This window comes from Capricornis sumatraensis, chromosome 8, assembly GCF_032405125.1.
Source record: "Capricornis sumatraensis isolate serow.1 chromosome 8, serow.2, whole genome shotgun sequence".
NCBI classification, from domain to species: Eukaryota; Metazoa; Chordata; class Mammalia; order Artiodactyla; family Bovidae; genus Capricornis; species Capricornis sumatraensis.
This window is the reverse complement of record NC_091076.1, coordinates 63,716,695-63,740,092: the sequence shown is the minus strand read 5'-3', so window position 1 is coordinate 63,740,092 and position 23,398 is coordinate 63,716,695. Positions and strand designations below refer to the sequence as shown.

The 23,398-nt window shown below is 55.9% G+C and overlaps 2 protein-coding genes across 2 annotated transcripts in view; both read right to left on the bottom strand.

Annotated features, from left to right (window-relative positions):
- AATF (apoptosis antagonizing transcription factor) overlaps positions 1–504 on the bottom strand; it is a 111,018-nt gene extending 110,514 nt beyond the window's left edge. The window contains exon 1 of the mRNA XM_068978096.1: positions 312–504. Coding sequence (XP_068834197.1) covers positions 312–402 — 91 coding nt within the window. The 5' untranslated portion in view covers positions 403–504. The remainder of the gene's footprint in view (positions 1–311) is intronic.
- A 5,898-nt stretch (positions 505–6,402) lies between these two features.
- On the bottom strand, positions 6,403–11,336 carry LHX1 (LIM homeobox 1). Its single transcript, XM_068978520.1, has 5 exons — positions 11,167–11,336; positions 9,038–9,264; positions 8,663–8,940; positions 7,160–7,325; positions 6,403–6,782 (listed from the first exon to the last, which is right to left on the bottom strand). Exons 1-5 carry the CDS (start codon positions 11,334–11,336, stop codon positions 6,403–6,405), a joined length of 1,221 nt encoding a protein of 406 aa, XP_068834621.1.
- Between the last annotated feature and the right edge of the window lie 12,062 nt (positions 11,337–23,398).

Genomic DNA, 23,398 nt, shown 5'->3' with positions numbered 1-23,398 from the left:
GATGACTACCAACCCGAGGCCAACCTGGCTGTCCGCCACAGCCCTGGATCAACAGTTAACCCAAGCCTGAGTGCTCCGGGCGCCCCGCCCACCCGAGCACCAAGTCCAGAAAGCGCATCGGGAGAATCCCGACGCTCTCCTCCCCGAGTCCCAGGGGGCCCCCTTCCCGGGAAGCAGTTTTCCTCTGCGCAGGGGGAAAGGAGGGTAGGCTGGGCGGCAAGGCCCAGCTGCCGGCTCCTCACGCGCCGCCCAAGTCCTCCCGGGACCAGGCCCGCCGCTCCGCACGTGGCCTTGCCCGCGTCAGGCCTCACCCTCCTCCGGGTCTGCCTCAGGATCCGCCTCGCGCGGTCGCGGGTTCAACAACTGCTCTAGCTGCAGCGCCAGAGGCTGCGGTCCCGCCATGGTCACCAAGGCCTCGCCCGGCGCCGCGCTTGTGAACGTCGCTCTCTCCCTGCCAAGTCCTCTCGCCTGAGAGACGGATCCCCGCGCACCTTCAGGGACGCGCCGAGCCGCACGCCCAGCTCCGGGTCGCCAACTTCCGGGAGGCTCCCAGGAGGGGGCGGGGCTTGCGTCACTACGGGCGTTGCTAGGACGGAGGCGCACGCGCCCGGAAGGCTACCGCGTGTGCGTGTGCGCCTGCGCCGAGGGGCGGGGGTAGGGGTAGGGTTGGGCCGCGCGGGAGCGCGCAAGGGCACGTGGCTACCTCTGGCCTAGAGCCGAGACTCGGTGAAGCGCTGCTCGCGTCCTCTTTCATAAAGTATGCCTCGAGATTTGTCCGAGATTTGCTTGGAAATAAAGTGTAGTGTAGCCATGACCTGCGGTGACTGATTTGGAAAACAGGAGGAGTAAAGGGTGAGCGTCTCGAGCCTCACGTGTACTTTAGGGCAAGCACAGACTGGGATCCAATTTGGAGGAGTCTGGGGCCTGGTGCACGCCTCTGACCCACCGGTAGTCCTGATTTGGAAATCCTACCTAAGGGTTGGGCATGTGTTAAGTGTGCGGTGGACTGCTGGCATCTTTATTAATAGGAATAATTATTACAGAAAGTGCTATGGCTGTGCATAAATAAAGATCGATTCTATAACTTTTCCAAGTAGCCTTGTCTGTGCAGGGAAAAGGGGGCGAAGTGAGGACTACTCTACCGCATACCCATCAGGAATGATAACCTTGGTGTTCAAAGATGAGGGCATACACTTTAAACTGGCGCACAAATGGGGAAAAACTCAGGTCTACAGTTAGAGGGGCAGAGATGGACTCAAAATATAAAGACCCAATGGGATCAATTTAACTGCACCCAGGTACATAGAAAAATACAGCCCCTTTATATGCACTTTCCTTCATCATGCATTCCCTGACTGCCCGCTATGTGGCAGGCATTGCTAAATGAGATACAAAGATGAGTAAGTTAGATTCTCTCCTGGTGGTGATCAGTGGAGGAGGGCAAACAAACATGTAAACAGAAGCTGTAAAAAGGGATCATCACGGAAGAACAAAGTGGTCTCTCCTTACAGTGTCTGTTTGAGGTCACCTGTAAAGACCTTGAAGCTCCTAAACAAACTGCCTCAAATGGATCCAGAAAACAGGGTTAGGGGTAGCCTCCTGCCCTTCCTGGAAGCAGCCCAGGCCATTTGGATCCCACAGCTGAAGCTTGGGGAGCCCCCAGTTCTCCAGTGTCTCCCATGTAACCCAAGGAAAGTGTGGGTCCCTGGCTTCCCTGGTCCTCATACGCCACCAGCGTCAAGAGCAACAAAAGGCCACTTGTCCCATGTCTGCTGCTTCCTAGGTGGCTGTGGCAGGGAAGGACCGCCCTCGGGGAAGACATTCACAGAGCTGGAAAGGAATGAACTCCAGGTTAAGATGAGAGCACCCTAGGCAAGGCACTGAGGCAAGGAGAACTGCTTTTTATCACCTGCAATAGAATTCAGTCTAGAAAACAGCTTTAAAGCAAAAACACAAATAACATAGCCCCTTTAATTGCAGTCTGGTGCCTGCATCTGGGGCCTCCAGAGCAAAAGCATACTCAGTGGGCTGGGCCAGCCATCGCCCTGGGCTTTGAAGGACAAAAATGTTTCCCTCAACCCACATTTAGGAAACTACTCCCCCAGTTCTCTTCCTTTCCTGTTTGGAACACTGATAAAGCTCAGAAACCTGGTTTTTGGGGTTAAAAAAAAAAAGGTGAGGGAGAGAAAGGGAGGAGGGGGGAGGTGAATCAAGGCAGAGACCACCTCTAAGCTGTCATGCAAACAGGACAGTGCTGGATAATTCTGGGCAGAAAATGTCTGCTCCCCCACTCTGGTTTCTGGCCAGGTGCCCACTGACTTGGGAAGCCTTTTGAAGAAATCAAGACCACCCTACTCCTGTTACACATATCTCAGGGCCCCCAAAATGCTTCCCCTGCCTTCCTACGCCATCCTGAGGATAGAGAGGGGACTCCAGGAGTGGAGGAGAGAAGTCCTAGGACTTGAGATGTCGCTGAGAGATGGAGATGCACGAGGCAGCACCCTTCTAAAAATCCCCTCTCTAGGGGGCCCTCCTGGCTTGATTCTGGTTTCCTGAGAAGGGAGGAGGGGTTTCCTGATGGGGTTGGGAATGGAGATGGAAGATGGACTATGGGAGGGGCTATTTTTAAAGACTCTACCTCTTAGAAGAAATGTAAACCCTGGCTAGTAAATGTAAACCCTAGTGATGTGAGCAAAAGAGATGAGGACAGGCAAGGGAATAAATGGGAGCATGCTCCCTAAAGAACAGTCCTCTTTGGAGAAGATGGTCAGAGGGTCTCCCAGTTCACGACTCCTCTGCCTACTGCCTCAGAGCTGCAAAGTGGCAGACAGATGTAGGAAGAGCAGACACAGGCAAAGGTGATATTGGATACCACCCCCTTGCAGACATAGGCAAAGGTGATATTGGATACCACCCCCTTCCCCATTGTCCCAGTCAGCTGTCTGTTCCAGGAGCTCAAGAGTTTAGGGAAACCAGGTGCTTACCCTTCTCTCTTCTCAGATACTCTCCAGGGTCCCAGGCCCCTGCCAGTGCCTGTACAATATTCCCCCCCTACCTCGTCTCACCCCAAAGCAGTTCCCACTTGCCCCTATTCTGGAAAAGAGAGGTGGGTGAGTTTTGCCTCCCTTGCCCAGGGCAGGCTGGAACCCTGAGGGCAGATGGCTAGAGGTGGTGGCTCTAAGATGGCCGCGGGGAGAAACCAGGCTGCCAAGCCCAGGAAGGAGAAGAGACTGCGCTCTCAACTCTCAGGGTGGAAGGGGACCACCCGGCGCTCCCCTCCTGCCCTTAAGGTATCTCCCCAAACCTCCTGACACCCTGGGGATGGTGCTGGGCTCCTCTGCACCTCAGAGCCAGAGGTGGGGGGCACAGCTCTGATGGGCAGGAGAACAATCCTTGACATTCCTAGATCTCCCCTTCTTGGGCGGCTCCAAATTTGACTGCTAAACTTTGCCACCTGTCCAGGGCCTCCTTAGGGTTCTGGATACAGCGCCCAATGGGAAAGACTAAGCTGCTGCTGGGATCCACGGAGTCAGAGAGAATTGCGTGCACCCGGAGCACCAACTCTAAAATGCCTATTATCAAGTACTGGATTCCACAATGAAACTGCTAAATAATTCAGCAGGCTTGATAGGAAAATGCAGCTTCCCAATGAGCATACGTTCAGTTAAATGAATGTCTTTAAAGGAGGCTGGCTATAATAAATAAGTTGGCTATGATTTAATGTATATAAATGCTAAAAGGGCAAAAACAAGGCGATCCAGTGATTACACACAAAATAGATAAAGAAATGTGCTGCACGCAGAGGCTAGGAGTTTCAAAAGTCTTCCCAGTATTTCACAAATTTGGATTTCTGAAAGAACAGATTCCACCCTGATAGTCCTGCTCATTGGATAAGCTGTCATGTGGATGCAGTGAAATATGGCTTATTTTAAAGCCTTCTTAGCAAGAAAGATACACTTGGTTGTGTCTTAACAAAATATGAAAACACTGGAAATTGCACCCCATTTCAAGTAAAACCTTTGGGGTTTTTTTTTTTAATAAGGAAATAAAGAATCTAGACTGAAATCTAGGTGATAATGGAAAAGAAATTCTGGAACTCTAAGTAGTGTCTGATAGTAAAACACACACATGTATTTCACAGCAGATAAAATATTTAAATTCCTTCCATGTTTAATGAAGGCTTGGAAGAGGTTGAACTACTTTTCAGAACCTATTGGCAACTCTCCGTTGAAATTTGATTTCTATATTGGTTTTTTTTTTTTGCTCATCTTTCAGAGAAAGTAATATGTATCTTGTGCCAAGCAAAACAGGTTTCCTTCTGGGGAACTTCAAATGAAACAAATACTATAAAACAACTGTTTCATATCAGTTCTGTGAAAGGGATTAAAGTATTTCATTTCTAGCTGCGCTGTGCCTTCATTTTATGTTGTCTTTCAAACCACCAAATTAGAAAGCAGGATTATCTATGGGAAATGAAACAGAAAAGTACCACCTCTAACCACCTATTTACAGGTAACTGACATTCACAAGTCAGGTTTTGCCTGTTTAGAGGGGGGAAGGAGAGAGGGCGTGGGGTCTGATGCTTAATCACAGACTGAGACTACTCATTTTTAGCCATGGATTTGATTTCTATTTCCAATTATATATTAACTTATCAACAAACATATCTTCAAATGTATCCATTAAAATCCGCAGAATGCAAATCTGTAGTTAATAACAGCACGAAGGCACCAAGAAAAGTGTGGCTGGCATTAGCAAGGGGGTTCAACCACAGTCAAGGTGAAAACGGGTCCCCCCTAGTCCTGTCTCTCTTCCTCCTGGTTTCTGAGGGATCACTCCACTCCCCATCACAGGTCAATGCTAGTTGTCAAAACAGAAAATAACACACCAATTATCTAAACATCAGATTTTCTATTTTTATTAAAAACTCACAAATTTATTCAACATGTTTCCTTTCATACAGTGAATGGTCTAATATGCACTGGAGGTCACACAAGCTTAGGTTTATCAGAACAATAAAAGACATATGAGAAATTTAATTTATAAAGAAAAAAAGTAGCAGCTGTTGACTGCATATTTGACCATAAAATTTAAATATTCTGGACTTTTATTTTAAAGACACAAAAATAAAACCTGTGTGGGTCTATATAAGTCATATTAACAATTCCATGAATGTTCAACAGGACTAAAAATTAGCAAAGATGTTTTTTCTTTAAACCTTGTAACACTTTTTTTTTTTAACACTTTCTTCTGGTTGTGGTGCCAGGCACCTTTACAGTATTTGTGCTATAATTATTCTATTTGGCAAGTGTCTGAATATCATGTTTTCTCTTTGCCTTGTGTAAACAACACCTTTTTACATACTAGCACAGTGAGCTGTGAGCCCTGCAAATCAGAACATCTACAGGAAAAGAAAATGAACAATTTTGGTTGGTTGCTCAAAACATTTTGTTTTGAACAAGAGGTTTCAAAACAGAATATATTAGTAAAACACTGAACTCCTGAATTTAACATTATACGTAAACAGTTGACTGTTTTTAGTTCAATAGTCTTTTTTTTTAAATTTTGTGTGTGTGTTTGTGAAGGTAGAATACTTATTTTGTACAGCTGATGTTCAAGTCATTTTACTAAGAGGTCTGGCTGGAGACCAGAGTATCGAGTGTGTCTGCGTGTGTCTGTGTGTGTAGAGCTTTGTGAAGGTAGAAGAGTTGATACTGAGGGCTTTACACTTAGAATTTTGCAATTTTGGCAAAAACAAAAAAACCAAAAATCCCAGATAGACAAAAAATATATATATATAGTCCCACCTGATGCACAGCAGGTCGGCGTTTCTGAAGCTATAAGAGTTTGTGGTCGCTGTTGCTGAACTCTGAGCCAACTCTAATAGATGTCTCAGAGCCTGAGATGTCTCGTGGCCGGCCCCGGAGCGCCCCCGGCCGCTTCGCCCAACTCAACTGTCTTCGGGCGCAGCCTCCCTCCCCGCGGCTCCGGGCATCACCCCACTGGCTAGCCGCCCCCGCGGCTGCCGTGGGTGTTTTTCCGCGGCCCACCGGCCCCAAGCTCACGCCGGAGGCGTCGGTCCGAGGATCCGAGTCCAGTGGGAGGTGGGGAGAGGTCTGGATTTCCCGCCGGTGCCCGAGTTTTGCACCTTGCCAGCCAGCGCTCGGATCCCCGTCCTACCTCCAGGCGGATCCGGATCCTATTTTGCGTCCCCCGTTCCCATCCGGTCTCCCCAGACGGAAAATGGTCCCCGAGGCTGGAGGCAGGAGGGGCGGGGAATGACTTGCTATTCTGTTTTGTGTATATTTTTATTTTTTTCCTTTTTTTTTTCTTTTCTGTTTTTCTTAAGTAGAAGGTTCATTTCTGTACAACCGCGAGCTCCGCGGGCGGTGCGCGACTCCGCTACCACACGGCCGCCTCGTTCATTTCTGGGGGGTGAGACAGGTGGTTCCCATAGCTCGCCCCGCCGTTGACCGACAGCGACGAGAAGGGTGGGCTGGGCCCGAAGACCTCGGCCGACATGGAGTGGAGAGGCCCGGGCAGGCTGGGCTCGGGGCTGGGCGAGTCCCCGGGAGGATGCGCCAGGATGTCGGTGAACCGCTGCGCCTCACTCGACGGGTGGTGGCCGGGCAGCGGGTGCTCCAGGCCACCCAGGGGTGTCCCGGAAGGCCCGGACGACGGCACGAAGGGCAGGTCCACCGGCGTCTGAGCCTGCGAGGACGGGGGGCCTTGCGGAAAGAAGTCGTAATTGCCTCCGGGCCCGTAGTACTCGCTCTGGTAATCTGCGGTGGCGGCGGGAAAGGGGACGTCAGGGCGGAGCCCGGGCTGGGGCGGGGTGACAGGGCGGGAAGGCGCGCTAGCGGGGCTGGGGAGGGCAACGCCGGGGCTCTCCATTCGCCTGGCTCCCCTGCCCGGCTGGGCGTACGGAGGAGGCCCAGGTGCAAACGCGGGAGCTGCTCCCTCTCTGCCCACCGGCCTCATTCAGGACCGGGAATTCTATCCGGTCTCACTGCCTCGCCGCATTTCCTCCCCAGCCTCCACCCCTCTCTCCCGCCCTCTCCGCTTCTGCAGAAAGCCAGGAGCGTCTCCACGCTGCCGCCCGCTTCCAACGAAACGAAACCGGGCCTGCCCGCGCCCTGCCCCCGGGCCGCGCACCCACCTCCGTAGAAGGAGAAGGGCCCGTTGGGAAGGAGCTCGCCCGGCTCCAGGCGGTCCACGAGCGGCCGCATTCGGCGCGGACTGCGGAAGAAGGCGTGGCGCCGGGCGCCCAGCGCGCTCAGCTGCTTCATCCTCCGTTCCTTGGAGCGTCGGTTCTGGAACCAGACCTGAAGCACACACGACTTGGGGTGAGGCCCCGGAGACCCTACCTCCGACTTTTCGGGTGTGCGGCTGCTCCTGGCCCCTCACCCTTCCACCTCCCAGCTCGCGGATTCCCAGCTGTGTGTTTTGTGTCTTGTATATTGGGGGGGGGGCGGTGCGTGTCTTCGAGTAGAACCACGCGGGGTGGCCCTTGAGCCAAGGGTGGACAGGATTCCCGGCAGGGGTACCTGGGCAAGCCGCCTGCCCAACAGGAGACAGTTGGAGTTGTTTCTAACAATCGCAGCGAAACACTTGCAGCTTGTACGCGCGGAGGCGCTTAACCTCCCCAAAGACACACGGCTTCCCTTTCACTGACCCTGGCAGCACCCCCACTCCGCATGATAGTGACAAAGATCCAAACAGCCTCCTGTTGACAGTCTCCCGAAGACAGTGACACCAAAACCCACAACCTCCTTTCCGCACCCATGCACTATCTCCCAGTGCCAGACATACTCGTCCATAGCCTCTCACTGTTAAGAGACATGGCCGAGCAACCTCCCATTCACCTGCGCACAAGAGCGCACAGCAGAGCGTCTCCGCGGAGGGCAGCCTGCATGGTGCGCCTACTGCACACACCTCCTTGGCACATTTCCCCATGGCCTCGCAGAGCCGCCAGGCACCGGACACCTAACCCTGGGCTCGGGACTCGGGCCGAACCACCCGCAGGTTCAAAATCTCACAGCGCGCACCGGCGCAGCTGCCTGGATGGCCGCCTCCGGTCCCCAGGCGACTCAGGAAGGGCCGCGGCAGAGCTGACTCCCGCCCCGACCACCTTCCCTTCAAACCTGGGCAGCCCACCTCTCTTTGGAGGGGAGGTCTGCTGGCGGGGAGGGGGCGGGGGGGCTGGTTTAACTGGAGCCAGAGACCCGCAAAGTTGGGGGCGGGGACACCGAGGGAGACCGTGGATTGAGACCACGGATTAATCCCGCGATGCACAGCGACCGCTCGGCTCCTCCCGGATAGGGGTGGTAGGGCAGAAAAATAGGTCGGTACTCTCAACGCCGCGTCCGGACGGAGCGCCCTCCTCCCGCCTCATGCCCCGCCGCCCCGTCTCTCTCCCACCGTTACCACTATCACCTGCGTTGGACCCGAAAGAGGAGGTTTAGCGAATTCCAGATGCCCCACACCTCTGGTGCGACGTCAAAGTCGGAGCCGGGTAGGGGTGTGTCTGGGCCTCTCCCCTCCCTTCTGCCAGCCTCCAGGGATTCGCTCCGCTCCTCAAAGCTGCTCCCCCACCCCCCACCCCCAGGCTCAACCTGCAGGTTGCACCTCGAGGGAACTAAGTGGCATGCTCGGCCCTGACCTGGATGACACGCATGTTGAGGCCGGTCTCCTGAGCCAGCTGCTCGCGGATGTGGCGCGTGGGCTTGGGTGTGGCGGCGAAGGCGGCCTTCAGCGTTTCCAGCTGCTTGGCCTTGATGGTGGTGCGAGGCCCTCTCCGCTTGGCCCCCAAGTTCTGGTCGTCGTTCTCATTGCTGCCCCCTTCCTTGTCCGACACGTTGGCGCTCTCCGAGTCCTTGGCGTCGTCCTGCGACGGGTCTTGGGAGTCCGGAGACAAACTGGGGTCACTGCCCGTGGTGGCTGGGGAGAGGGAAGGGACAGGTGAGCAGCAGCCAGTGGCGGGCCTTCCTCCCCCGAGACCCACGCACCCGGAAGGAGCTGGGCATCAGGTCCTCACCCGAGTGGAGGCTGTTCTCTTTGGCGACACTGCTGTTGCTTAGGTAATCCTCTTTGCAGACAAACTTGTTCTCATCGATGATGTAGAGCTCCTCGCCGGTGGATAGCTGCTTGTTACACATCATGCAGGTGAAGCAGTTCAGGTGAAACACTTTGCTCCGCGCTCTTCGCACCAGGTCGCTAGGGGAGATGCCCTGCGCGCAGCCGGCACACTTGGTACCGAAACACCTGCGGGCGGTGAGGGGGGAGGGGTTTCGGGTGGGATTGGGCCGAGGGAAGCCAGAGGGCAAGAGAAAGGCGATAGAGACGGTAGAGGAAGAATAGTGGGGGGGAGGGGGGTGGAGAGAAAGAGAGAGAAAGAACCAAAAAGGAAGAGAAGCAGAAGGCCAATTAAGCAGGCCAGAACGCAGGAGGAGAGCGCGCGGGCACCAGTGAAAAGTCAGGGAGGATACACACATGGTTACAATGAGGGAGCAAGGAGTTTAAGCCGCCGCCACCCCTAGCCTCCTGCCCCGTGTTGTCCCAGAGGGAAAAAGCGCTGAGGGAAGGAGGCAGGCACCTATTTTCCGATTAGATTCAGAAAACCGAACTAGATCTCCATTCTAACGCGGCCGAAGCACCGCCGCTTTCTGTGCATTGCCTCTTTCGTCGTTTCAAAAAGAACCCATGTGCAGGCTGGGGGTTGGCAAGGTCCAGTCCCACCGCGGGTAAACAAACAGCCGCGGAGAGCCTGGACGGCCACAGCCCGGGCGCTGCCGCGTTCCAGCCCAAAGCCCGGCTGGTCGGCGCAAGCTAGACCACGTCGCGGCTCTAGGTGCCGGGATGCGCTTCGCGGGAGGCAGGCTTCTGGGGCCCACTGGCAGCCTGCGGTGCTCGCCGTTGCCCCGCTCGGCTCTCGCCAGTAACCAGAGGCCAGAGGCCCAGCCTGCGCTTTCTCTCGGCAATACCAGCGGACCGCGCTTTGCTCCGTGGGCCGCCGCCACCGGGGCCGCGCATCCCTGGGATGCACCGGGGACAGCGCTTCCGGGGCCTCTGGGCAAAGCTACCTGGTTGGCTTCGAAGCCCTCCTCTGTCCGCCAGTTTGATCTGTCACCACAGAGAAAAGCAGAGACTAAGTCAGCCAAGGAAACAGAGATTTCAGACCGGCCTAACGGAGGATCACTTCGAATTTGCTCCAGTTCTGTTGGTTTGTGTGTTGTGTGGTCTTGGTAGCAGGATGGTGAGTTAAAATGCTCAGGGGAGCAGGGTTGTCGGGAGGCTTCTCCGGCTCCAACGAGCCGGGTCTCCGCTTTCCCCCAGGTCTCCACAAGGAGGTGGCCGACGGTGGCGGCCAGAGCCCAGAAGAGCTCCGAGCGGAGCACGCGCCTCACTGCCGAGGTCGGTGTTGCGTGGAGGCCGAACCTGCTGGCCACGCGGGCAGCCGGGGAAGGTCGTCTTGCAGGCTGCAGCCGCCGGCACTTCACAGGCTACCAGTGCAAGTAGTGTGGCCAGGTCGGCCCATCGGGTGTCAGGAAGACCCTGGGCCGTGCAAGATAGGCCCCCGGGCCCGAGCTCTTCCCAGCCGCTGACCCTGCAGGCGACTGGACGCGCCATGCCAAAGGCTCGGCGGTTCCCGCCAAGACTTCTCGGGGAGACGGGGGGGGGGGGGGGGGGGGGGGAATGGAAAAGGTAGTGGGACGCAGCTTAGCCCGGGTTTCTAAGCTCAATCTGGAGGACGAGTCAACCGGGAGGCAGGAAGAATGCAGTTGCTGAACACATCTGCTAGGGGAAAGATAGGACGTGGGGCTACACCTTCTGAGGCTGTTCTACCTCGTTCCAAGCCAGGAGGAGCTTCTCGCTCCGAGGCGAGTTCAGACTCTTTCTTCCCAGGCACGTGCAGCCAAGCCCGGACCCACAATTTCCAGGGCGAAAGCAGGCCGCATCCTCGGCGCCCAGCGCGCGACAGCTGGTCAAGAGGCGGGACCCCCACCCCTAGCCCACCCCCCGCCCCCGGGGACTTGGCTGCCCCTCTCCAAAGGCAGCTCCCAACGCGGGTCGCCGCGGCCACGCTGACCTCTGATCCGAAGCCGGCTGGGAAGGGCCCGCGGGGAAGGAGCGGCCCAGGCGGCGCGCGAGGGAAGAAGTACTCACCGGAAGAAGTCGTTTTTGCAGTAGAGCTTGCCTTCCCGGGAGAAGCACTTCTCGGTCAGGTTGCATTTACATTCACAGCACTGGACGCACTTGACGTGCCAGGCCCTGTCCAGCACGTTCAAGAGGAAGCGGTCCAGGATGGGCCTTTTGCAGCCGGCACAGTGCACCATGGTCTTTGGTTTGGTCGGGTGAGGCCCGGAGAGAGAAGCGCAAGATAAAGCCGAGGGGATGACTCACGAGGACGACCGGCAGCCCCTTCACGAAAGGGGACACACACTTCGTCGGGCAAATCGAAACCCGCACCGGAAAATCAGACAGGGAGGAAGGCTGATAGGGGCGTGGTGGGGGGCGCCGCTTCCGAGAAGTGTGCAGCCGGGCAGTCCCGGGGCCTCCGGGGCACAGCAGCGCCGCCACAGCTCGCGGGGCGAGGAAAAGAGTCTCAGGCGGGCGAGCTAAGCGACTCTTCAAGCCCAGAGCTCGCGGAGGAGTGAAGGTCACCGAAAACGGCGACAGGAACGGAAATAAATAAACACACCGGAGTCGGAGAAGCACGACGCGGCTGGCCGGGGTTGCGGGGAAAGCGCCGCTGAGTTCTCTCGGGCTTGAGGTAGAGCTGTCAGAAGGCAAAGTGCATCTGCTCTTGTCGGGGTAGGAGGGCGGGGGTGTGTGTGTGTGTGTGTGCCGGGTTGCCCGCCACCTGAATTTCCCCTCCTCTTTCGATAAAGAAAAGAACCAAGCGAATAGAGAAGCTTTGGATCCTAAACTGCCGGCATCGCTCAGCGGGTCGGGACGCGCTGGGCGCCCGCGGTGGGCCTGGGGGAGGAGGGAGCAGGGGCTGGCCGAGGCGGGGAGGGAGGGAGGAGGGGAGGACCGGAGGAAGATCTCGTTGTCGATTGTTGTCGTTGCTTAGGTTTCCCCTTTTGGAGAAGAGTTCTCTTGTCAACCGAGAGCGGAGAGGGACAACTCCGCGCGGACGCAGCCAGGTGCGCGCGCGCGCTCCCCACCGCCCCAGCCCCGTCACCTCGGCCAGTGGCCTGCCGGGTGGCCTCCGTCTCCGCGGGACAGCCCTCCCCGCGCCTGGTCTCCTTCGGAGATGGGGTGCCGTCCGGCTCCTCACCGCGCCTGGCCGTGCATCGTGGCTCCAGTCGCAACTCGCGGCCTCCTGGGCGCGCAGCCCCACATCGCTCGGCCCACGCTCCGGCTGCCTCCGTGCAAACCCACAGTCTCTGGACTTTCTTTTCTTTTCCTTCCCCCCTCTGTTTTTCGTTGGGGTAGCAAATCTGTGTTTCCTTTCTAGCCTCTTTCCTTCCTTTTTTTTTTTTTTTTCCTTTTGCAGCGGGAAGAGTCGGGGAGAGGGGGTGTAGCTTGAAGAGCTTTAAAAACAAAAACAAAACAAAACCGTCCTGGTGCAGCGGCTACAGTTGTACGCGGCTGGAACAGCTCGGCCTGGGCCGCCGCTGTCGCCGGCTGTCCCCGGACAGGCGTCCCTCTGTCCCTGGTCTCCTGGCCCAGTCCGCCGCCCCGGCGCGTCTCTCCCCGGCTCCGGCGGCTCGGTCACTGCTCCCGGCTGTTGGCTGGGCTCTGGAAGCCCCCTTGCCTTAATGCAGCGCCCGCCGACGTCACGGCGGCCTGCGACCAATCAGCGGCTCGCGGTCCCTCTGTAAACCATCCTGCATCTCCCCGCTGGGGAGAGTGCCGGGAGACCGCGTTTCGAGGATCAGTGGCGGCTGCCACCGCGGCCCTGCGCGGTGCGGGCGGCGGGCAGCGAGGTGCCCGGGTCCCCTCCTGCTCCGGTAAGGCGTCGCTTGCGGTAGGAGAGACTGAGAGAGCGCGTGAGTGGGAGCAGGCGGAGGGCGGACTTCTGCCCTGAGGGTGCGTGGTACCCAAGATCGAGCCCTGTTGGAGGTTGGGGTGCAGCTGGCTTCGGGAGCCTCGGCGGCCCAGGCGCACTGTTTGGCTTTGCAATTCAGCGGGTGCTGGGTCCCTCCCCACCGCCACCCTTGCTTTCTCGGCCTAGAAGTTTGCCCTGAGCACCGCGCGTCTTTGGGGGCGTAGAGGGGAGGGAGTTTGGCAGCAGAATCTCTCTCCTCCTGTCTCTCCTTCTGTGCCCCCTCCCCCAATCCATCCAAAGTCCACAGGTTCCGGGGCTCTGGGAGATCTGGGTGTCTGTTTCCCGCAGTGCCGTCTTGGAAAGTTGATTCCGGCGGTTTCCTGGTGGGGGCGGGGGAGACCGGAGGCGCGGCGCCCGGGAGGGGGGAGGAAAGGAGTGGGTGGGGAAGCGCCTCGGGTGAGGAGTTGGTACCCCGGCGAGAAGTTGAGAGAAAACTGCTATCCGGAGACACCTTTTACAGACGAAAACAAACGACTAGGCGGGAAACGGTGGGGGCAATAGCGGCGGCCGAGGGTGGGGGTAGTAGTGACGGAGGGAACGGCGACGTCCTGGGGACTCCACCGGGAGACTGAGAAGGATGGGGGTGTGCGGAGAACCGGCCCGGCCTCCCCGTCTCCCCCTTTCCAGGCTCCAGCTTCCCAGACAAGCTTGGCACCAGCTTCCCCAGAAAAGCGCAGAGCACAGCCCCTGGTAGCTCGCGTCTTACGGAGCCCATGACTTCCTCATTTTCCTCGGAGTATAAACTAGGGACCACTGCGCGCGGGGGGCAGGTTCTCCCAGAAGTGCGGGCCGAGTCTGGGTCCTGAGAGTCTTCGCCTCGAAGAATCACTCTAGCTCCGCGGCCCACACCAGATGCCAAATTCGTTTCGACAGCACCATTCCTAGACTTAACCCAGACTCTTCCGAAGTGAAATCTGAAGGTGGCAGGGCTAGGCAAGCCCTGCTTTTGCTCCTCGTTGTGTTTTTTTTTTTTTTTTTTTTTTTTTTTTTTTTTTTTTTTCGGAAGGAGCGTTAGGACGGCGCATTCGGCTCAAGTGTAGAAGGCAATAAAGATGGGCGGCCAGCCAGCCCGGTCTGGCCGGTATTTGGGGAATGGCTTTTTGACCCCACACGCGGGGCTAGGTTCAGACATCTCTCTCCCAGCTAAGTTGGAGGAAATGCTCCCCGAAACGCAACTGTTATGAACCTGGGCAGGCAAGGAACTCAGTTCTTTGCAAATGGAATACCCTCTTCGAACGAACCGGGAAGCCCGTACAGCGAATTTGGTTTGCGCTCGGTACGTTGGGGTTTTAGGACTCTGCCAACACTGCTTTCCATCCTTAAACCTCCGCCCGCACGACCCTGCACCCCCGAAGCCCGCTGGCAGCCCCCTCGCCTTGCGGCCCGCCACACCTTTCGATTGGAAACCGAGCCAAGGCCGGCTCTGCGCCTCTCTGGCTCTCCGCCCATCTGGACCTCTGGATCCGAGGCCCCTTTCGCCGTCTCCGCACCCCCTCCACACACACCTGGACTCTGGCTCCCCACTGCGGGGAGGGCGGCGTTGGGGCTGGTTCTCTCTCTCTCTCTGTCTCTCTCAACTGCCCCCTCCTCGGATCTCTCCCAGGCCGGGGCTCAGGGCGGAGCTGGGGAGGGGCCGCGCTGTTCCCCAACCCAGCAGGCTAGTTGTGCGGGTTGCAACTTGGCTTTGTGCTCCTGCAGCGAACCGTGCTTTTCCAAGAACCAGCCGAGTGGTACCCGGTACTCAGGGACCCCGGGAGACGCTAAGATCTGCGTGGCTGGGCTCCTCGCCGCCTCCACCCGGACCCAGAGGCGCCTTTCCATCCTGCTGCGCTGGGTTAGGCCCGCGGTGGGGGTGGGGGATGTCCTCTGAGCCGTCTCCCAGCTCTCCCCACCTCCCCTATACCCCCAGCTGTCTTGGTTCTTGCCACCAGCGCGCTCAAGTCAACCGCCCCTTTCTGGAATCTATAGCGGACCCTGTCCCGAGTGGCTCGCCCCCGCCCCCGCCCCAGCTGGGCTCCTTCTCATGCAAAGTAGAGGGACCGCAGGGGTGAGTGGGGGGCGGTCGGTGGGGACCTCCAGGGCGACAGCTGGACCCGGCTGCTGGCCCTTCCTGAACCCAAGGCCCTCCCCGGCTGCCTTTAGAATGGGCTGGAAGACGTTGCTGCGCCCGTTTGGGGGTGCAGGGACCTCTAGTGGGGGGACAGAGGGTCCCTCCCTGTGCTCGGATAGTGGGTTAGGGGAGCTGAGGGCGAGGGCAGGACTCTGACTGGGACAGGTTCTCTGGCCCCAGTGTCCAGATGACTCAGTAAACAGGTCCTGGGGAACCAACCCGCGAGTCTAGCAGGGGTTTGGGGAGAGCAACTCAGAGCGGGCCTGCTGACTCCTGATTCTAGAAATTTAAGTCCAGTTTTAAAGCTTCCAAGGCGACAGCACAGTAGATTAATGTGTTTTCCCTCCATTTCCATTGAGCTTTTATTTTAAAATGTAATTGATCCCAGAGACACGGTGAGAAAACTGACCCAGCTTTCCAAATTGGCAGCCTCCGAAGCCTGTCAGCTCAGCTCTGCTTTTAAACCCCTGTCTGCTCAGCAAAGAGCCCCAACCTCACCTCCTCACCCACACCTGCCGCCCCTACTGCCTGCATCCCCAAGTCCCGCAAGCGCTTTCCACCCAAAGCTCTCCACCCACCACCACGCACACCGCTCGCTGGGCTGCCAGGGGTGTAAATTCTGCCCCAGCTGCTGCGGGGGGCAATTTGCTGCCCAGTCATTGCTCAGCGGCCCAGGTGCTCTTGGAAAAGGCCCCGCAGGGCCCAGGAAGGGCATTCACAGCACAGGTTTCTCCTGTGAGAATCACCTTCAAGACCAGCCCCAGAGGAGGGACCTGGCCCTAGGAACATGGGATGGGAAAGTCCTGCCGGTTCTTCCCAGCCACCCTGCAGCTGGGGGGCTGAAGGTGCCCTCTCTTGTACCCCCTTTCTTCAGTGATTCCAAGCCCCACGTCGCCTCCTTCCCAGTGCAGGGCTTGGGAGGCCCAAGAATCCAAATCTGCCAGCTTGTTTGGTTGCTTTTGGTTCTAATCACGGGCCACCGTCCTGGCCGCTTTCCTCCTCACCCAGCGTGCTCCTGTCCAGCCCCCAGAAACCAGCAGTGAGGCCAAGAAAGGGGGCGCCTGCAGCGGAGCAGGCTGGGTCCCTGTGCTGGCCTGCTGTAATAGGGTGCAGCCAGCCACCACCTTCCAAGGAGAGGGAGGAGGGAGTGAGCCCGGCGTGGCTGAGACCCTCATAGTCCTGGAGGCCAAGCAAACTCCGCACTGACTCTAGAGGACACCACTGGTGCAGTCTTGGAAGCCGCCCTTGGTCCAGGGATCTGATCCAGCCTCTCCTGCTGTTTCCTTTCTTTGCTCCTGCTTTGGGTTGCCTTAGTCTCACTCCAACACTCTCTCCTGGAAATGACCTACTTGCACGCAGCACTTTAGTTTAGTTTTTTTTTTTTTCCACAATCTGCCCAGAACCCAGTCTGCCCAGTGTGTGTGTGCATGGGGGTGGGGTGGGGTTGGGGGAATCGGTATTACCTCCTTTTTTCCCAGGAAAGAAACCCTGAGATTCCAGGGTCAGTGCACTACTGAAGACGAGAAGTTTGGGGGTTTGGTCACCCTGCTGCGCCTTTGAGTACTTCCTTCCTCCCAGCCATGTTTCTAAGACCCAGGTGAGGGGAGGCGGGGACCTCAAGGCAGGGAAAGGGCAGCAGCATCCGACCGGGCCTTCACGATGTGTGCTCGGGCTGAGTAAGCAACACCGGGCTTCCCACGAGGGCGGGCTTCCCACGAGGGCTGGAGGCACCCTGGGCACGCAAGCGGGGAGCCAGGTCGAGCGTGGTGATCTCAGGACCGCCCTGCTGAGCAAAGACAGGACGTGGACAGCCTGGGACGAACAGGGTGAGCTGGGGGAGGCAGGGCAGGGAGAGAGAGAGAGAAAGACAGAGGTGAGGGCAGGGGAACGGTGAATAGGGGAATAGAAGCCCAGACGGGAAAAGAGAAGGATGGTGGAAAAGTAAGCAGGGATGAAAGGAGGAAAGACATACTGGGGGAAATGCGTGGAGGAAAAGAAACGGAAAGACACCCTGTGACCAAAAAAGGTGGCAGGGTGAGTGAGGCTCAGAGCCCGGGAGCCTGCAGGAGCCTAGAGGGGAATGAAGGGTGTCCCAGGTGTGACAGCCGATCACAGGCAGGAGAAAAGGAGGCGGCCTGCTGGGTGGGAGACTCAGAGCCCGTGGAAGAGCGTGTGAGCGGCTCTGGGCAGGAATCCAACAAATAAATAAAACGTCTAAGACGGCGTGACAACAATGTGTATTTGGGTACGTGCCCATGTTCCTCCGTCTGAACACACCCGGTAAGGAAGACAAACGGGGCTCGTGCCCCCGAGTAATTAATCCTCTCACTAATTGACTCTCTCCCCTTACCTAATGGCGGTGGTCGCTGCTGATATCTGGAGAGATACCAGGTGGAGAGAGAGACCCCAAAGCTTTGCGACTGGGATTGAGTTCTTTCTGGACCTGCCTCCCGTGGAGGCAGAGTTCAGTAGATGTTGCTGCCTCACCAGCTCCTTCCGTGTTTGCATTAATAAAGCTCTTCTCAAATTAGGGGCGACCAGGGGCCCTCCACACACACACACATACATACACACACACCTTCATCAATTTCAGAGGCTGAAAGCCACCCACAGCCCCTCTGCTGGACTCTGCCTGCGTCCAGGCAACACCTAAGCTCCCCCCTCCCTCCGTGTTGCTCACCCAGGAATCCAGACCTTGCACTCCGTTTTCTTCCAGTCACCGCTTACTCTTCCCTCACTTGGGATGTATCCTGCATCCCTTGTCGGAGCAGGTGAGGTTCTGAGTGGGTCAGGAAGCAGCCTGAGAGATGAGGTCAGGGCAGGGATGGGAAGAAGCTTCTGGAGACACAGAGGAAGAACACAGAGAGGAGCAAGGCACACCTGGTGGGAGCCAGGCCTCTGGGGATGGAGGAGACAAAAGGTGGCTGCTGTGCACCATGGGAGTGTCAAGTGTGTGTGTGGGGGGGTGACCACATTTGTGATTGTGAGGGTAACTGTTCTGTCTCTCTGTGTGAGCCCAGGGAGGGACCCCTCTTCTTGCCCTCACACTGCACACTAGTTCCCAGGACTGGGAAACGAGGCGGGGCAGATCGGGAGGCACTGGAATCAAACTTCGGGCAGCTGAGTTGGCCGGAAGGGGCCCAAGGCCCACAAGGTCTGTCTGATGAGGCAGCTTTGAGGCTGGGGTTTGAGAGGTAGATGTCAACTCTCGCCCTTTCGAGGTGGCAGCTTTGCTCTGTTGGCTCCTCTGAGGCTAAATAAATAACTGCTGAGATCCACGAACCACCGGAGTCGAGGGAGAGGAAAGGGAGGAGGGCAGTTCCTCATGGGGGGAAAGAAATCCCCCCCACTACTAAATACATTTTAAATTGTCCCTGGGGAACGTTTGTACATTTGACCAAAGCAGATCCCCAAGCAGTCCCAGCAAGATCCGTCACAGGGGCTGGCAGTCCGGAGAGAGTTGGGGGTCTGGAGAAGGGGGAGGTGGGGAGAGATGGCGGGAGAGTGGGGAAGATGAGCAACTCGGTTCTTGTCTCCCTGCTTTAGAAAGAAAGCGAACAAGAGGAATAAAGTTCCAGAGGGAAGAAAGAGAAGGGCAAATGAAAGGCAAAGCCGCAGCAGAAAGGAAAGAAAGTGAGGAAGAAAGAAAAAGCCGGACGGGGAGGAGGGGGAGAGACGACCATAAAACAGGGTGAAGGCGGCCCCAGGAGGCTGGGCCTCGTCCCAAACCATCCGTCTTCATTGTCTCCGTGTGTGCAAAGGCAACTCCGGCATAAGGAAAAGCCACTATTGGAGCCGCGGCTTTATTTTATATCCTATACATCAGGAGGGAGGCAAAGCTTTATTTTCGCCAAGAGACAGATATTTTATTTCTCTCTTACGGTTTTATGTGTGAGAGATGTCAGGTTGCCACAATGGATGGCTAATGCATAGGCAAGAGGAAGCCGTGTTGGCATGCTGTGTGTCATGGGGTCTTGGGGGGGTGAGCGGGCCTGGGATTTAGGGCTGATGGGCCACTCTGGGGGATTTCTGCTAAAACATCTCTCTTCATAAATCCAGAAGCATGGTCAGCTCAACAGGGAGAAGAAGGAGTTTTAGAAGGAAAAGAGTTGGGCTTAGTAATAAACGAACACACAAAGGAACCGCTTATCTTCCGAGGGGGCTCGGGCCACCGGGGCAAGGAAACGCCGAGACCCCTGTGGAAATACACTCCTGCCTCTCATGGAAAAGTGGTTTCCTCCAGAATCCAGCGTCAGTTTGCTTCCTTGTCCCACCTGATGTTTTCCTACTCTTGTGTCTCTTCACCAGAAATCTTTTCTTCACCTCCTCAGAGCCAGGAGTGGTGGGGGGTATATGTGTGTGTGTGTGTGAGGCCTGGGAAGGGGGTGGAGAGCTATTAATTTGCAAATCATCTGATCTGTGACAGGATCAAGATGCCTGTTTTTCACCAGTAAATCCAGTGTCTTGAGTGGACACACATGTGCACACATGAGCCCCTCGTGCCGCAAATCCTGGGAGTGGAGGTGCCAGATTTAAATCCGAGAAAAGCACCCCTGCTCCCACACCCTCTCCGGGGACCTGTGGCTGAATTAAGCCTTAGATCCCAAACTGCATAATGTTCATATTTTGAAGCCTAGACAGAAGGGGGAGGCAAGGGGACAGAGACAGCGGGGAAGTATGTTCACCAGTCTCCTCCACTCCCAGTCCCCCCAAACCATTTCTTGTGAGACCGGCTTTTACTGGTGCCCATGCCCTACTCTCGTAATTTTTTGCTTTCCTGGTTTACATCTACAGTGGACCCGAAAGGTGATCACGTCCTTTCCCTGTTTTCAGAGGACGGGAGACGGCCCAGGGTCTCTAGGCAGTGAACACGAGGACCTGGCCATGCTGTCCTTAGCTGTGGCCTTTGGGAAAGACGTTCAACCTCTTGGGGCCTCAGTTTCCCCATCGGTAACCCGCAGGAATTGGGCTACATGATTGCTCAGATTGCCTGCAGCTCCGGCCTCCTCTGACCAAATGAGATAATGTGTGGAAACACTTTGTAGACGCTAAAGCCGGACGAATGCCAGGGATGATTATTACGATTCTAATCAATCCTCTTTTCTCCACATGGATCTTGGCTGTTTAGCGCCGGCGAGCGGGCTAAAGAGGGCCGGAATCAAGAAAGCCTAGCGGAGATGGAAAAGCTCTGTGCCGTGGACAGGAAGAAAAGCTCTGCCCCTCCAGAAACATTCTGTTTCTGTGTCCCCCTCCCCCAGGCCCCCTTCACGCCTGGTGGGAATGGTTGGAGGGGTGGAGGAGAAGGGGGAAGAGGCCTCACTTGGTAGGACCCAGTTCAGTTTACACGCAGGCAAAAGAGTATTTCTTCCAGAGCATCATTTGTCTCCAAGTGACTGACATAGGAACCTGATGTGAAGGCGATTTGCAATTGTTATTTTTCCAGGAAGAAAGGAAAGAGCAAGGTGTAGCTGATTAGCAAGTTAATTATTTCAGTACCCCAAGGGTTCCAGCATGGTGGTAAGTTGTCCAGGCCTGGTGTAATTTCACAGTCCGTGTGTTTCCTGGGGAGCACCTGGGGGTGCCCAGGTCTGTCTTTCTCTCTCCATCCACCTGCCTTATGTCTTTCTGACACACCTGGGGAGCTGAAGAGGGGTTGGGGTGGTAATCGGTGTGGCGTATATCTTTGGCCTAGGCTGCAGGTAGGGAGCCAGAGAGAATGAGGGGGAGGAAGCCTCGACCTCTGCTGACTGTTTAATTATCTGGCCCTTCCTTTTTCTTAAAAACACTCTTTTGTTGAATAAATATTAATGAGGCAGATTATCAAGAAGTGGAGTTGCTTTGAGGCTATTTCCCCAGACTTAACACGGAAAGAACCTGGCCTGGAGGGGGCCCTTTGGCCTCTTACCTCCTCCAGCCCTGGCCTGCTCTCCGATGCTCATCTTCGCCTACCCAACTCTGGCCACCACTTGCTTTGCAGGGGTTTCCGCCAGTCCCCTTCGGGATCTGCCTTCCCCTTGGGGGAGCAGAGGGAGGACTGTGTGGTCAAATGGACACCTCCCTTGGAGAGGTAAGTTGGGGATGAGAACGTTAGCTTCTGTTGATCTCTGGGCTGGTAGGGCCGGCCCCCTGCCGCTGCTCCAGAGATGGGGAGGGCTCCACAGTTTACTTAGGAGTGGTCCCATCTGCTCAGACTGGCCTTTCATAAGGGGAGGGATTTATGCAGTGTCCTTGTGCACAGACCTGGGATTTGCCTGAAAACCCTGGGCCTCTGAGAATATTACTGAACGCTAAAATGCTCAGCCACAGAGATGATTCATGATTTGTCTGTGTGGCCGTGTGTGTGTGTGTCTCTGTGTGTTGGAGAGGTGCACACACATTGATGGGCGCTTTTTCCCATTCTAAGTTCTAATCTAAACATTAGGAAACTTTTTTTTTTTTTCTATATTCACCCAGGAGCCAGCTCACAGCACCAGGCTCTGGAGGCTTCAGCATGTGAAGACGATACAGTCCTTTTTGGTGCTGGCGTTCAAGCAGGTTGGCTGGTATCGCTGCTGCTGGAGAGGGGCCGGGGGACTGTCTGGAAAGATAGTTCTGATGACCGCTTTGCTGTGGGTGGCAGAGAAGTTGGGGAGTTGTTGGGGTGGGGTGGGGGGCTCTGATGGCTGTTCAAATTAGGCTGCTTGTCTTTACTTCACAGGCCCCTCGGGCTCAGTTGGAGGGAAGTTACAGAAACACAGGCGGGTAGGTGTAGGGAGTTCCTTATCTCAGTCTTGGTGGTGTCAAGCCAAAATGAAGCCCAGAGGTGGTAAGAGGAGATCCCAGAGAACAGGGCTCAGAGGCCCCACACGGGATCTTGGAGTTTATTTGCTTGACAGTTCTGTGTTAATTTCTCCTGTCCAGCAGAGTGAGTCAGCTGTATGTATACACGTAGCCCCATCTTTGCATTTCCTTCCTGTTTAGGTAGCCCTAGAGCTCTGAGTCACGTTCCCCGGGCTACACAGCAGCTTCTCGTCAGTCATCTGTCTTATGCATGGGCGTGCATCCACGGGGAGCCTTGACCGCTCTTCACTGCCCAGTGGCTGGCTGGTCAAGGAGCATTTTCAGCTTGGAGGCCCCTCGTTGGTGGTTCCACCATTTTCTTGCTCACGTTCTGGTTTGGATCCCATCTTCCCAGCTCCTGAGTTTTTCTGCTCTCAGGCCACTCATCATTTAGCTGATGTTTCAGGCAAACGGCCAGCCCACATTTTGAAAGGGGGGCTGGCAGGCCTGTAACTAAGTGCAAGGTCGTTCTCCTTTGGGCTCAAGAGAGGACGTAGTTCCCCCTTAAAAAAAGAGAAGCAGGGAACCATTCCTATGAATCTTTTAATGAAGGATTTACTATCAATTTGATAAGTTCAGTGCTCTTTTTACTCATTCTGAATGAATAACTCTTCAGTCAACCCGGGGGACTATAAAGATGCTTTCTTCAGCCTCCATGTTGTAACACATGCTGGGGCTCGAGCCTGCCTCTGACAGACTGGGGAGGAGTAGAAACATTCCAGAGACCAGGTCTTAGAGTGTTATCTCTTCCCCCACCCTAAATCCTCACGCGCCATTTTATCTCTCTTCACCGCAAATGCAGAGACCTCCTAGGGAAGTGTGAAGGAATGGGTTTTAATCAGGTTTGGGGAAGGAAGGGGACTAAGTTGAGCCGAGAGAAAGATGGAGACCTTTGTAATTTTTAGATGATGCTTCTCTGTTACGCTTCTCATCTGTTGTATATTATATCCTACAAATTGTGCATTTGCACCCGTAATCCACAGTGTGTACGGGACTTGGGCCAACACTGCTTGGCTGAAACAGAGTCAAATAAAATTTTAAGGAATGCTACCGGGGCCTTGCATGGCTTATTGAATTCTATCAATGATATGTGATGTTTACATGCAGAATCTTAGTTGGCACAGTACCACATTTCGTTCGTACGTGCAGAAATATGTTTAAGCACGAAAGATACAATTTTCCCACACATGTGTTTCCCAGTGATTCGTTAGGAGAAATGATGGAAACAGCAGACACCTCTTCTCTCTCCACATAAACCTGCACACACAGACTGCCGGTCACACACACACATGGCCAATCAGCCACGTGTATATTGTCACATGCAAGTCTCCAGTGATAAATGCAAATGTATATTCTGTACATGTAGAGGCAGCATTCTACACTTGTACACCATTACGGACACACACACCAGC